The following is a 15,513-nucleotide window of genomic DNA, read 5'->3' as shown; positions in this document are numbered from 1 at the left end:
ATATAATCAACAAATAAATTTCACGCGAAAATAAACTAAAATTGTCAAAAAAAACGCAATAATGACGGATTGATACTGAATTTTAACAACATAAATAATAAAATCTCATAAAAAAATAACTAAAATTACAATATTCCCTTTACAATGGAAAATAATTATGTAAAATAATTATAGGTTTGAAAGTATTTTTTAAAAAAATTTGTTCAATCGATTGAATAATGTTTTATATTAAAACATAAACGATTATATTAAATATAGATATGCCTATATCGGAGATTACCTACCATGCATGCTGCTGTATCGCACTTGATCATATTCCAAGCTTCAGTGGGTAATAATTGGATTAGCCGTACAAGCCACTTTCTATAAGGATATATAATTATGATTAATTCCATTTTCTCCACTTTCCTAATTATCCATTTATTTTTAAATTAAATATACATATGTGACGTCACTCCAGTATAATATAATGTAATATATATATATATATATATATATATATAAATTAAAAAAATTAATTGGTTAATTATTCTCTTGATTGACCTCAATCAACTTTGTTCTTGAACTAATATATATGCGACATATGGATCTATATTTTACCAATATAAAAATAACAGCAACTACAATTGTAATATGATTAATATAGATTGATTAAAATGCGAAATTATGTAAGTGTAGAGTTTAATCACACAAAACTCTGCATACTCCAATTCTGAGATGAACGTAAGCTACTGGTACAAGAGATTATAAGCAGGTATATCCTGTATTCTGTGGACATCTTCTAAAGCAAACTCCCTCTCCAATTGTGTTCTTGTTACTTGAAGAACCTCCTGAACAACCGAGACGATAAGCAAAATGAAAGATTAGTAGATTGAATGGTTATTGGAAAATACTCGAGTTGCTTTGTATCGATAAGTCTGGCTTCTATAGTGTAGGAAAATAGTCCGGGACCGAACCAGAAATTTTACAGATCCTGTGAAAGTGAGACTGTTCTGAAAATGCAGAACTCGTGCATGGGCATGCTTGTCCAAAATCCATAAGTTTTCATACGTTCAAGAAAATTTTCCGAAATGACCATTATAGCTAAAACATAAATTTTTGTGAAGATGTTGACCTGATGTTAGGATGCAGGTGATGATTCGTGCATCGGAAGTGCAAAGACAGTGAATGAGAGATAGAAAGGGTACATTGAACTCCATATATGAAGCTCGCATGGCAAGCCACTGAGCGTCCATCATCGCAAATGCTATACAAAACAGGACATCAAACGCTTCCTCATTTTCTGCAGTTTTGAGAATCAAATTTCTATTCACTAACAGGTGATAGATACCAGTTGGGAAGTGCAGATTCTTCGTATTATATCACATTACCTCCTAATAATTTAACAAAATTAAGCCCGGGAAGACATTTTGGTTTTTCTGCAAACACATGGACGGTAAGATCTCCTTTTTATCCCTTAAGCTCGCTAGAAGAGTATGTCAAATTCAATATCATAAACTGAAGTAGTGGCACTGAGTGAACCTGAGTTTATGTCCAGCATTTGAATTAACATAAACGAAACATTAACGCCAGCAACAGCAAAGGGATACTCCCATTTTGCGCGCTTACCGCCCTTCTTGAGAAGTAACCTACGAAAAGGAACCTTCAAACATTGTCTTATCAGTAAAAAACATCACAGTTTCACATTAGCGAAGAACCAAAGAAACTATCATCCAGATAAATACTTGCTCTAGGTGGCAGCAGCGCATCAGTCATACCGGATATGTTCTGGCGAAAAATAATAAGTTCTCAAGTGAGAGGAAGCCGCATCCCCTAATCCAACAAGTAAGCATAATAAGACAATAAATTGAGGTATCAGATGAACTATTAACTACTTTAATGAGTATAACATTATCAAGATTGACACAGTTGTAATTCCCCGACCCTCTTCTTCAATTTATGTTTTGAAATATTTTGTGACACCAACATTAAACCTTTTCAAGTTCTTAATACTAGAACTCCTACTTTATTAGCAATGTAGCCATAAATGGGAAAGACTAACATTTGGCAGTTCATCTCCAAAAGTTTAGTAGGAACTAAAATGTAATATCAATGGAGGTAGGCAATGCAGTCATAAACATGACATTAAAGAGGGCAACAAATGGACTAAAGGCCATCTGAAGAGAGAGGATCAACTATAAATAAGGAGATAGTTGATGTAATTCTTGAGTTGTAGTTCTTATGTCATCTATACATTTTACAATTTTTTCAAGACATGATTTCATGTTAAACTATTATATTTCACATGCACTAAATCGATATAATTTGGATTTATTATTAACATTTTTCACAAATAATACCTATCCCGTGATATATCCTCTATGACAATGAAAAATTATTTTTTTTCATAAAACAAGTTTGCTGGTAACTGATTGGTTGGAGCATATTTGTCATCCTTTGGTTACTCAAAGCATAAACGATTATGGGTTATAATTGCCGTACATAGCACTCGAACCACAAAATGATGTGTTAAATGTCTAAGTTCAAGTGATGTGAATTCAAGTTACGTGTAGCTATAAAGTTTTATTTTAACGATCAACTCGTACTTTCTATGTCAATCACACACATGTGATATTCATGATGTTTTTAAAGGAAGATAGATTAAAACACTATTATTATTAGCCACAACACCTTGTCATAAATACTTCATAAACCTATATTATGTAATTTATATATATTGACAGAAGACTTCTTTTATCATGGGTTGATAAATTGCTCACCCTCTATGTTCCATTTTTTTCATACGTTGGGGAAGAATGCCCATGATAGTTTTTGAATCAAGGTTATTAAATGGTAGAGAGAATAGCACAGAATTTTTTAAGAATTGCATATAACTTATTCAAGTTTTTTACACGTAAGTGTTGAGATTATTGACCGAGTCTAACTCTACCCCAACAAACTAGCTCAAGGGAGAAAGATTGTCCAAGTTCATATATACAACTCCCAAAAACTTAATCCATCCAACGTGAGACATCATCACACATTCTCATGCCTAGTAATAAACATCTGTAGCTTGACGTTTTACAAGACATTAGCACTCTGATATATGTGGGAAGTTGGATGTACAACTATATCACATTCGGGGATCGGGGCGAGAAGCATTGCTCAGAAAATGGGAAAAATGATATTTCAGCTGTAATATTCCCATCTCTGTGTCTGTGAGTCTGCGACATTCAATATAAGCCAAAATTGTTTACAGCTAATGATAATGCTGTGTAACTCATGTCAGCAGCATTGTATGAACCCAAATTCTCTAGAATATTTTCAGCCAAAAGTCTACTAGTTTTTTCACAGAAGATAATATTTTTAGAAGTGCACCTGAAGTCAGTTGATGGATTAGTTCCTTGCCAGCCCATATCTTTCCATTGTTCGGATATCAGACCTTTAAGCTTTACATTTGGAAAGGAAATATCCCATAGAGCTTGGAGAGCTTCCTGAGAATGATAATGTTACAAACAGTGGTGACACAATAAGGTGTAGACATAATTAAAATCGCCCCAACTTTTAAATGTTAAATGGAAACACGAATGAGAAGAATATACTTGATGATCAATGCGAGTCTCGTCAAAAGGTACCCCTAGTCGTTCTTGAAGTCTTTGCAGCCTTTGCTCCTGTAAGAATTCAGAGATTCAAGTTAGGTAAATTGAAATGGACTTATTGGAATTAAGCAAGTTGAACAGATAGAAACCTTCGTTCCAAACTCCTTTGCTGTCAATTCATGCTAAACAAGGTGACCAAGTAAGTTTTGTCCCAAGTACGAAGAAACAAATATTAAAGGAGCGAAGATACAGATGTAAGCGCCTAGGATATATCCTGTTTTAGGTTATTGGATTCTATGGGAGAAAACACTGAAAGAATTTCTGGATTGTATGATTAAAATAATTCAAATCTATGATATACATCTACTAATACGATTTTGATACTTTAGAAGCACCTAAGGTCCATATCCAATTTCAAGCTTTTGCATCAATGAAATGATTTCCCAATCTGAAATCATCTAAAGTTCATATCTCAAATTATTTTCTCAAATACAAATCTGAAACATCCAAAACATGGTAGCAGTATGTTTTAGTGAATATCTTTATTTAATAGATTCATCCATTTTTTATTTTGTTTAATCAGCTAAATCTATAGACTATTTGATAAATTGTTATATAATTTTCCTGACACGAAAAAGTGCCGATATACAATTTCACTTTTAGTTTTTGCTTCCACAACAGATGTCTGCCAAGAAATGTAATTTAGTGTTCCATTCACCTGAATAGGACTTAATTTGTAGTCTAGATATTTGTCACTCCCAAATTTTTTATTGTTGGCACGGCTGAAAAATCCTCCAATCCATGCTCTTGGTCCAACCATAGCATTAGCTACAAACAACAAAAGCTTATCAGGATGTAATAAATAGGATGTGCTGGGGAGTAACAACTGCCCCCAATTAGTAGCAACAAAAACAAGAGCTTATCAGGATATAATAAATGGAATATGTCAGGAAGCAACAATTGCTCTTAATGGAAGAGCAATTCAAACATAGCAATTAGGCTATTGTACCGTTCCAAGGACTTAAGTTGTATCATGGCAAATAACTGTAACTTCTAATACAGTGCAAATGTTCGGTCCTATAATTGTCACTATCACTGGCTGTAGCAATCCTGTGCATAATCTGCTTATCACTTATGTGCATAATCTGCTTATCACTTATGTACAAATAGTGGAGGGAAGACAGAAGCTAAGCCCGCGAAGAATTGTAAATCAAATGGCATCAGTAATCTCATCTCACCAAAGCATTGGGCTAATTGTGATATTATGTGAGCAGCCGGTTTTTCATACTGCTTCTTTCCGTACCAGCAAAGCTCGTCTTCATCAACCTAAAATATAAACTTCCATGAGAACTAAATATAGCCCGAAAAATTTAAGCTAAATTTCTTAGCATGGAAGAAACATAACTCCAATGATAATAGTCTGTTTTCCATGCTGTCACGACAGTGACTAGTTCCATATCAAAATGGTGTAAAATATCTCTTAAAATAGATGAAATTTTTAATACCCAGTGTGTAAGAGCAAGATCATTTTGTATAAGTAGCCACAATTAGCTAAAGTTTCTAATTTATTTAATTCTTCAAGGGAAATAATGTGCTACGAATAAATGATTTCGAACTGATGTATTTCATCTCAAGCAAACAGAAAGTATAGTTAGTAGCATTGATTTCGCCTGGACTAGCATAAACTCAAACTTTATTCAAAGAAAAATGCGTTAAAACTTTCGAAAGGAAGAATAATGAAACTTCAGGTCATTATTCTGTTCTTATAGCAGACATAATTCCGGAAAATACCCCTAAATGTTGCCAAAAAAGGATAAATATCAGAGCCTGAAAGTAATAGACAGACTCAAATATACACTGCTTAGGTAGTGTAAGAACAATAGAAGAAAGTAATCTATTCATATTCCCATTTTCCTGCCCTCGAATAAGGTACTTGAACTATAGAATTTGTATTTAAGAGAACAACAAATGAAACACTAAACCGGAAGAAGATATAATCCAATAGAAACGGCCACCATGTAATTCGAAATGAGACACTGGCATGGACTTTATTTCAGAAGAAAATCCACAAGAATGGATCAACACCAAGATTCTCTTTCTTGATTCCAAAGTGAAAGAATCAATCAGTTAAAAAGGAACATAAGACTTGAAAGTAAATTAAAGAATGAAAATGAGAAGCTTACTCTATGGTGAGAGGCACAAGAAGGCCTTAATCTCATCATAAACTAAAATATGGGAAGTCAGATTCTCCCACCAATCCAAACGACAAAGACAAGGATTAGCAAATTGATGATATATTTACCCCAATAATAACACCAACTCATGCTTTGTTCCTCAAATGAAATAACTCAAAACTCGATCTTTATCTATTTTTCCTCTCTTAAATGCCTCGTACAAAGTCTTTAAACCCAAAAGGGAAAAAGTAAATCTGTGGCCGTCAGATGCAAAAAGGGGAGACTAATAGCGCAATCAAAGCGCAACTTTTTGCTGGATTCATTACATTATGGAAAGAAAAACAACGGGTTTCATTTACTGTAATAAATTTGTGAATGAAGACCGAAGAAAAGGGTATCAAAAAGTTTTTCAAAAAGGAAGAAAAAGGCATGCATCATAATGTCATATAATGTAGCCATGTTTGCATGACAGAATCAAGACAAAATAAGTAAAGCAACATAATAATCAATCACACACGCGTACGAAGGTAAATAAATATCAAGAAACTATAAGCACCTGTTAAAATAACATAGGGAGCATGAAAAATTTATCTCGGTTTCTCTGTTGAAGCTTCGCCAAATCCGATTAACTGCGGTGGCACAAATGGGACGGGCGAGGCCCAGATGGAGCAAATTCTGGGTCCTGTGTTGGAAGAGGCGTGGGAAGAAGATGGAGAAGGAACGACGAAGAAGAAAGAAAGGAGCCGAAAAACCATTGGAGACGAAGCTTTTCCTATACCAGCCAGGTTGCAAGAACACCGCCCAATCCGTATTCCCGTTCGAATCTAATAATAATATGATGATGATGATTTTTTTTCTAAAAAAAAATAAAAGAGCTTATATTTGATATGGAAAATTTCATTAGTTTATTTAAGTTTAATTAACTTAACACTGTAAATCTTTTGATCCATTACATTCGTCATTTATAATCAATAATATTAAAAAAGTTCTTCTCAATAATACAATAGGAAAAAAAAAAAAATTGTTTATTAAATTGAGTTTTAGTCAATTAATTATTTGATTATTGGTCTAAACCATTTTTTTTTATAGCATGTTGCCAAATATTATCGACGTGATGTTTGATCTAACTTAAGTGTATTTATGAGAGTGTAGAAAATAAGTAGACTTGCTCTTTTACATTAGCTTTCTAGACCTTCATTCTTCACATTGATCAAAATTTGGTCTTAACACGATAATAATAAATCACAATTGTTTTTCGCTGGAATGTTGTTATCATATCGATTATTTATAATATGACATCAGACACTACTGATGTATCGTTAAATATTGTAGATTTGTTTTGCGGAAATCAAAAACTCGGATGAAAATCTGACTGAATATGTAAGAAAAATAATTCATTACGATCAAACTAAAATTTTAGAGTTTGGAAGATATAATGTTTAAATTCACATGGACCAACCTGACATAAAAATGCCAATTGACTAGAGCATAGTGGTTAACTAATTCCTTATAATTTTTTACTGATTTATTTCAATGTAATATTTTTTGAAAAAATAATAATTATAAGGTATGCAAAAGTTTAAATCACATTGTTATCAATGTTAATTATTTCATTATAATAATATTTTATCTGCACATGATCAAAAGAGTGGTTAATATATGTCATGGTCTGCTAAATCACAAAATAAAAAACAATAGATCAAATGATCTTATAAGTGATTGGTTATACCAATTCGAAATCCCACCTCAACTAGCAATTAACAATTAACAATTAACAATTAACCTTAACTTTCAAAAGAAGACATGAACCATTTGTCGTGTAAACAGTACCATTAGTTTATAGTAATACGAAACTATATGAAGTGGAAGACATTCATATGGGTCGTGGCTCGATGGAGGGAGCTAGGGTTTGGTTTCTCGAGTTTAATGGGAAAGGGTTTGAACCATGGGCCACGGGGGTCGGTTCATAGTTCACGAGAATAGTTTAGGTATTAAAATATTAGGTTTAAAATTTGGGGAAAAAATATTAAAGTTTGAATTAATTCGGGAAATAAACGCTTCACGAATTAGTAAATAGGAAATTAAATCGAAAACTCTCGAATTTAAGCTAAATAAAAATATTAAAAGTTATATTTAAGCTTAAATAATTATTTGAGATGATTTAGAGTCAATAAAAGTAAGAAAAAATCAAAATCGAGAAATTTTACGTCCAGGGGCAAAACGGTCATTTTATACTTGGGTATGACGAAAAGGAGTGACAGCGTCCCGAAGGGTCATAACACATGTTAAATAATATATTATGAAGATTTTGATGAAAATATGATATTTTATGATTTATAACAAAGCTGTGAAAATTCTACTCTTAAAATTTTATTTTTGGAAAATCATGATATTTTATGATTTAAAAAGGAAAAGAAAAATATTTTGAAGGATGTGAATTGACTGTAACAAAGATGATATGATATATGATTTTTGGGGATATAGTGAGGAAAGAGGCTCCAGAGGGATCCCGTTTATGGGACAAGTACCGAGAGGAAGTCCGACGATCGTATTTTCATTTTACGTCGGTGCCTTGCCCATCCCCATGCGTAATGGTGAGCTAAGACTGATCAGTCGACCAGATGATAAAAGGCTAGTCACTTTCAAATATCAAAATTCACTCAAAATGATAAATGATTGAAAGGTTTACGATTTGACGATTTTACGATTTATTTATGCTTACAAGTTATTTTAAATAAAAATATGATTTTAATGCATGTGCTTGTTTATGTATTATTTGTTACTCATGTTTAGAACGTGCTGACTCATTAGACTCACTAGGTTTGAATGTTGCAGGTGATGATGATATTGATGGAGGCGCTTGTGGGGACCCGGACGCTAATAATTTTCTTAATCATCTTTGGGATTTAATTATCAATTAAGATAAAACATGGTTTAAAAATTTTTCTTTTTAAACTACAAGTGCGGAAGGTAATGGCATCAATCTAATATACATCTCAGTATAAAAGTACAATAATGTACAATACTCACTCAAACTACTCTAAGGTTTAACTGAAAGGGATCGATTTTAGGTGACCGAAAACGCAACGGAAGCAACAAAATTTTCGAAAAACACATGGAAAATTTCGGCCCCCTCTAGTACTAGGTGTAGCATATACAAAAACACAAAAATTTCATACATAGTGTGTTGAGAAATCGTTACCTATCAACCTCTTGAGGTTGATGATGGCTCCAACCAAGATGTAAACAACTTGGCTCTTGAAAGGTTGACCTTCTACAAGCTTCCCTTTGAGCCCACCTTGCTCAAATATTAAGTCCACCACCAACAAGCTAGATCAACTCTAATTTTGCACTAGAAAAATTAGAGCATTTTTCTTTGAGAAGTGATTTCTTTCCTCAACTCTTGAAGAAGAAAAATGAGAGAAAACTTGGAGAATAATGTGTGTAGGTTTCGGTCCCTTCAAGCTTGAATTGGGGGGAAGGGAGACTAGCCTTGGTAGTGTAAAAAGTTGTTGTTGGCATGTGTGACACATGTCTTGAATATTGAGAAAGTTGTCTCCCAACTCTTCATCTCCCATGCATGCAAGTCTTATTTGATTTTTAACAAAAATCCATGACTTATTTTTAATTATCTCAAACATATTTGAGACTAATTAAACATTACTCAAGTCACTAGTTGAATAATTATTTTAATTATTTGGACTCTACTAGGTCCACTAGTGTTTAATTAATTCAACACTTGAATTAATTTAATTTAGTCCATAATAATGTTTATGAAAATCACAATTTTCATATACATTATTTATTTGGCCAACTTTTAATCTAGGAACACTTCCATAAATTAAAAGTCACATTTCTCTCATAGAAGTCATACTTCTATTTTATTTATGCTTATAAACTCATTTACAAGCCGTTCAACACATTGAACAGTTTTACTTCTCAACGGGATCTAGAAAGCCAGTACTTGTGTGGCCCTCAATGGTTCATTGATACAACTAGCCGTGGGTTCACATCTCCATGTGATTCGGACTAAACATGTCCTTATATGAGCATACCCCAATTGCTCCATTCTTAATTATCAACTCCTTGATAACGAGAACGTCAGAACTCAAGTCTGATAGTACTCAACCAATCATGTTAAACGCCTAGCAGCATCGCTTACATGATTCCCTAGGTATCAAATGATAGTGCCTACAAGAACCATTCAATTATGTTTAGCGTACAGTACGGTCCCTTCAACTCATATTGTTAGAGTAGGTGCACGTCGAGCCAAGTGTTGGCCGACTGTTCACGATGAAACTCCTTGTATAAACGATCTTTATTTTAATAATATTTGAATTTATTAATTTGGCGCATCTTTATCTTTATACCCATGCTAGTTGCATAGATAAAGTCCTTGAATATACAAATAGTAGAAAGAATATGAGATGCTCATATGATGAGTATCATGAAACTCATATTTGGAATACTGTATATTCTAAACCGTTCCTAGTCGATTCAGCCGCCACTAAGAAGGATAAAGGCCGCTCGAGTTAGAGACTAGTATCTGCGATGTGAGTACCATTTTCATTGGTAGGGGACATTGTGATGTCCGAGCATGCAGATAGGTGCTCCTGGTAGAGTGCACTGAACAACCCTCTATAAAGGACTTTCCAAGTGGTTCTCACTTATCGAGTGGAAAAGTCCTAGTTTATGGTTGTACACCATTAGTCCTTATGACCCGGGACAACATTGAGACTCTATGTGCTAGCGTTTCACTTTGACTTGTTTACCGACTCTTATGGGGTCATCAGGTGGCAAGATTGGGTGTTACGGCGAAACATGTAGGAGTCAATGCATTGTAGCCGGGGATTCACCGCTTACCTACGGGTATGGATATCCTATGTGTTTTTCATGTATGTGTGGGTTGAAATCTCTGATCAGAGTATGGTGGTAATTATGAAAGGGGTTTCATAGATTACACCATCGATGCAACCACAACATGACACATAGTATCGATTCATTGACAACTCTCGATAAACCAATAGTTGTCGAATCGGTCGGGATATATGAGTTGAAGGGACCGTACTGTACGCTAACCATAATTGAATGGTTCTTGCAGGCACTATCATGTGATATCTAGGGAATCACGTAAGCGATGCTGCTAGGCGTTTAACGTGATTGGTTGGGTACTATTAGACTTGAGTTCTGACGTTCTTACTATCAAGGAGTTGATAAGTAAGAATGGAGCAATTGGGGTATGCTCGAATAAGGACATGTTTAGTCCGAATCACATAGATATGTGAACCCACGGCTAGTTGTATCAATGAACCATTGAGGGCCACACAAGTATTAGCTTTGTAAATCCCGATGAGAAGTAAAATAGTTCAATGTGTTGAACGGCTTATAAATGTGTTTATAAGCGTAAAGAAAAATAGAAGTATGACTTCTATGAGAGAAATATAAATTTTAATTTATGGAAGTGTTCCTAGATTAAAATTTGGCCAAGTAAATAATGTAGTTGAAAATTGTGATTTTCATAAACATTATTGAGGACTAAATTAAATTAATTCAAGTGTTGAATTAATTAAACACTAGTGGACCTAGTAGAGTCTAAATAATTAAATAATTCAAGTGTTGAATTAATTAAATTATATTGAGTCTTGTAGAGCTCAATTAAAAATAATTATTTAACTAGTGGGACTTGAATAAATTCAAGTAGTATTTAATTAATCTCAAATGTGTTTGAGATAATTAAAAATTTAGTCCATGGTTTTTTAATGTGTTAGAAACCATATAATATATGTGAGACATGCTAGGGTTTGCATGCTTGGGAGGTGAAGAGGTGTGGATTACTTTTTATTAAAAAATTCAAAAAGGATGCAACTTTTGAGAGACAACTTTTTCAACAACCAAGGCTAGTCTCCCACACTCTCCCAACACCTCACTTGGCCGAATTCTTGAGGGTTTTTCTCTCCCATTTTTTCTTCCATTTTTGTTCTTCATTTTCTTGGAGAATAAAATCTTCTCTTTGAAAAATCCTTAAGTTTTTCTAGTGCAAAACTTGAGGGGGTTTGCCTTGCTAGTGGTGGGCCTTATTTCTTGAAGGAAAGAAGGAGGAGCTTGTAGATTTGCCTACCAAAGAAGAGCTTTGTTGTTTACAACAAAGTTGGTGCCATTCATCAATCTTGAGAGGTTGATAGGTAAATCTCTAAACATCCTATGTTTGATGTTGTTTTGTAAATATTGTGCAAAAACCATGGTGGCCGAAAATTCTAGCTTAAAATGTTAAATTTTTGACTTCCGTTGCGCTTCCGGCCACCGTAACCGATCCGCTTTCAAGTGGTATCAGAGCTAAGGTTACGGTTTTTGTGTTATATTTACGTAATATTGTATTGAGATCGATTTCTAACCGCTTGAGAAATATTTTTGCAAGGAAATTCAAAGGGCCGAAAATTTGAAGAAACAAAAAAAAAAAAAAAATATTTTTCGGGCAGCCGAGGGGCTGCCCGAAAATTTCGGGCAGCCGAGGGGCAGCCCAAGGGGCTGCCCGAAATACTACTTTTTAAAATAAAAAAAAAAAATTTTTTTGTGTGTTGCCGGAATCCGGTGACGGAGCTCCTGCGACGGCGATGACGGTTAGGGTTTCCAAAAGTGTTTTGGAGAATCTTAGTGTCATGGGCCTTGAGATGTTGGGCCATTGGATGGACAACATAATTTGTGAAATTTAAATGGGCCAAAATATTTTTTGGTGAAAAATGAGTTTTGGGCCCTTAAGTTTAAATTTACAATTGTTGCACATATTTTCTCATAAAATAAATAATTGAAGTAGGACTTTAATTATTTATAGTAAATTGTGATTTACAAGAAATTCGATTATAAATAAATTAATTTGAAAGTAGACAAAGGAGTTTGTATACTTTGTTAATTTAATTTATAATTGTGGCGGTTAGTGATTGGATCAAGATATATAATATTGGATCAATTAATTATAGTGATAATTAATTGATGGTGTATGATATGTGATATTATGCATGAAGGATGATCAAAAGCCCAAGCCCAATTTGCTAGGTGTATGCTAGGATATTTGTGTTGTATGATTGTAATAATTATCAATTTAAAGTGGGCTTGGTTTATGGCCCGTTCCCACCCCATGAGATGTATCCCTATGTGCCATGGATATTTAATTGTAAATATTAGAATAGTGGAAGATCAAGATTGGAAGATGGTGGCCTTGGTGATTTTGAAGATCGAAGACATGTAATATTGGATGCTAATGTAATAATTTAGTTGCATTGCATCCCTTGCATTTACCCTAGGATTGGACCTAGGCCCGTGTTTAGCTCACACGGGCCATTAGTATTGGGGCAATTGATCATCCTTGTACTGTTTTCTATTTATAATATGCATGATATGTTATAAATAATGAGTATGTGCGTTATTATTATTATAATAACAAAGTTGCATGAATCCGGCAAACATACGATCAAACATGGCGAGCTTTTAAAATAAAATTACTGGTGAGACCTTTCAAAATTAAAAAACCCTCATTTTGAATAAGATTCAAAATTAATATCAAGTCCGAAAAGGGGAATTATAAATTTGGTTATAATTTCCTTGTCTTCCATCGACAATGGGTGCATGATGAACGCTACCCGTACTCGGGGCTCGGCTCATTTTATTGGGGGGGCCCTTATTGCCGGAAAGCTGTGACATTCATTGACATGGTGATGTGAACTACGTGGAACTACCATGACTTCGGCTCAGATAATTGAGGGAACTCATGGCGACCGTCCATTAAGGTTCAACATCGATGGGTAAGGCTTGACACGTAAAGATGAACGACGTCTATAATGGGTCCTAATCAAACGTGAGACAAAAGTTTACGAGAAGGGTTGCATTGTGATGCAATTGGGAAACTACCTTTTAGGAATTGTGATTGGCTGTATAATCGGGATCATAATTCGCTAATTGGACCTTACGTACCTACTGAGGAAAGGAGTTTCCCGTTTTCACTAGAGGGTAGTGAAAATGTCAAAACAGTGAGAGCGATAATTTATAAAGTAAAAGTCCAAACTTTATATCTTATTAAATATTTTAAAATAGTCATTAACATTTATCTGTTTTACTTTTCAGTACAAATCTTTGACAATGTCATCAATTCGCAACCCGTTTTCCGTTATTCTCGAAAAACACGTTCTAACCGGACCTAAATATATCACTTGGCTAAGAAATCTAAAGATTGTCTTGAACTCGGAGAAAATCGCATACACACTGACTGAGTCTCCCCCTGATGAGGCTCCGACTGACTGCAGTCCCGAGGAACTGCAGACCTACAAGGATTGGTGCGACCATGACTTGAAGGCCAAGTGTTATATGCAGGCTTCGATGAACGATGAGCTGCAAAGGCGATTCGAGGATGCTAAGAATGCTGCTAACATTCATATGCACCTCAAGGAGCTCTTCGGTGAGCAGACTCGGCCTTTGAGGCATGCCACAGTAAAGGAGCTCATCACTTTACGCATGCGAGATGGGACTTCGGTCCATGAGCATGGCCTAAAGTTGATTGGGCTCGTGGACAAGCTCGTTGGCATGGATTTGATCTTGCCATCGGAGTTGACCACGGATGTGCTACTGTTGTCACTGCCGAACTCGTTCGATCCTTTTGTGGTGAATTTCAATATGAACAAGCTCGAGCCCAGCCTTGAAGAGTTGGTGAACATGCTTGTGACCTTTGAGTCCACAATCAAAAAGGAGAAGTCGGTTCTTTATGTGGGCTCTTCATCTGGCACGAAGACCGGTACACCTGGGAAAGGAAAGAAGCGTTCTTTCAAGCGCCCCAAGAAGAGCGAGCCCTTGAAGAGGCAGACTCCGAGTCCCGTAGTGGCAGCCGCGCCAGCCAAGGCTGAGAAGACAGTTGACATCTGTCATCACTGCAAGAAGCCTGGACATTGGAGGCGTAACTGCAGGGAATATCTTGCGCAGAAGGGTTCTGGCAAGGGTATGTTCTATATTGAAGTAAATATCTCGATTAATTCTACTTCTTGGGTATTAGATACCGGCTGTGGCTCACATCTCTGTAATGATTTGCAGGTGATGGGAAGAAGTAGGAGGCTCCGAGAGGGTGAGACCTTCCTGAGGATGGGCAATGGAGCAAGGGTTGCTGCCAAAGCCGTAGGAGATGTTTATTTAATATTGAACAATGATTTTAAGCTTGTTTTGAGAGATGTTTTGTATGTACCAGACTTGGTTAAAAACATTATTTCCATTTCTATGCTTGATATTGATGGATTTTCTTGTTTATTTGGCAAATGTGTTTGCAATATTTACAAGAATGAATGTTTAGTTGGTACGGGTGAACTTGAAAACAATCTATACACCTTAAAATTAAAAGATATTCCACTTAACAATGTCCAAACGATAACAACAACAAATAAGCGCAAACAAGATACTCTTAATTCGGCACAATTATGGCATGTTCGATTAGGTCATATTTCCCTAAGAAGGATGAACAAGCTAGTGGGAGTTGGCATGTTTGATATGTCCGATATTAATGCTCTCACGACTTGTGAATCCTGTCTAAAAGGAAAGATGACCAAAATTCCCTTTAAGGGCCATGCGGAGCGAGCCAAAGGGTTATTGGATTTGATCCATACCGACGTGTGTAGTCCACTTAGCATCACCACTAAGCATGGACATTCCTACTTCATCACCTTTACCGATGACTTTTCGAGGTATGGGTATGTGTATTTGATGAAATACAAGTCTGAAGCCTTTGAAAG

General features: G+C 35.1%; 1 protein-coding gene across 6 annotated transcripts; it reads right to left on the bottom strand.

Moving 5' to 3' along the window:
- Nucleotides 1-589: 589 nt before the first annotated feature.
- LOC140815217 (uncharacterized) lies at nucleotides 590-6,569 on the bottom strand. 6 transcript variants are annotated; one of them, XM_073174339.1, is made up of 10 exons: nucleotides 5,762-6,146; nucleotides 4,817-4,904; nucleotides 4,297-4,406; nucleotides 3,582-3,650; nucleotides 3,358-3,473; nucleotides 1,758-1,812; nucleotides 1,522-1,642; nucleotides 1,371-1,418; nucleotides 1,188-1,282; nucleotides 590-830 (listed from the first exon to the last, which is right to left on the bottom strand). In XM_073174339.1, the coding sequence occupies exons 1-10, from the start codon at nucleotides 5,798-5,800 to the stop codon at nucleotides 729-731; spliced, it is 843 nt and encodes a 280-aa protein (XP_073030440.1). In that variant the 5' UTR covers nucleotides 5,801-6,146; the 3' UTR covers nucleotides 590-728. The 6 variants fall into 6 exon arrangements, with proteins under 6 accessions (XP_073030440.1, XP_073030442.1, XP_073030439.1 ...); XM_073174341.1 differs by lacking the exons at nucleotides 590-830; nucleotides 5,762-6,146 and adding an exon at nucleotides 6,309-6,569 and having other exon boundaries at nucleotides 841-1,282; XM_073174338.1 differs by lacking the exon at nucleotides 590-830 and having other exon boundaries at nucleotides 841-1,282; nucleotides 5,762-6,150.
- Between the last annotated feature and the right edge of the window lie 8,944 nt (nucleotides 6,570-15,513).

The sequence above is a fragment of the Primulina eburnea genome, chromosome 15, assembly GCF_022965805.1.
Source record: "Primulina eburnea isolate SZY01 chromosome 15, ASM2296580v1, whole genome shotgun sequence".
In the NCBI taxonomy this organism is placed as follows: Eukaryota; Viridiplantae; Streptophyta; class Magnoliopsida; order Lamiales; family Gesneriaceae; genus Primulina; species Primulina eburnea.
The sequence above is the reverse complement of the archived record's forward strand: the minus strand, read 5'-3'. Positions and strand labels throughout refer to the sequence as shown.

What these genes read in the sequence shown, in the direction of transcription:
- LOC140815217 (XM_073174338.1), bottom strand. Translation starts at nt 5,800, where the DNA reads ATGATGAGATTAAGGCCTTCTTGTGCCTCTCACCATAGA. An exon ending in CTTGTGCCTCTCACCATAGA is followed by an intron (nt 4,905 to 5,761) that starts GTAAGCTTCTCA and finishes TTTATATTTTAG; the next exon opens with GTTGATGAAGACGAGCTTTG. An exon ending in AATGCTGGACATAAACTCAG is followed by an intron (nt 1,419 to 1,521) that starts GTTCACTCAGTG and finishes ATGTGTTTGCAG; the next exon opens with AAAAACCAAAATGTCTTCCC.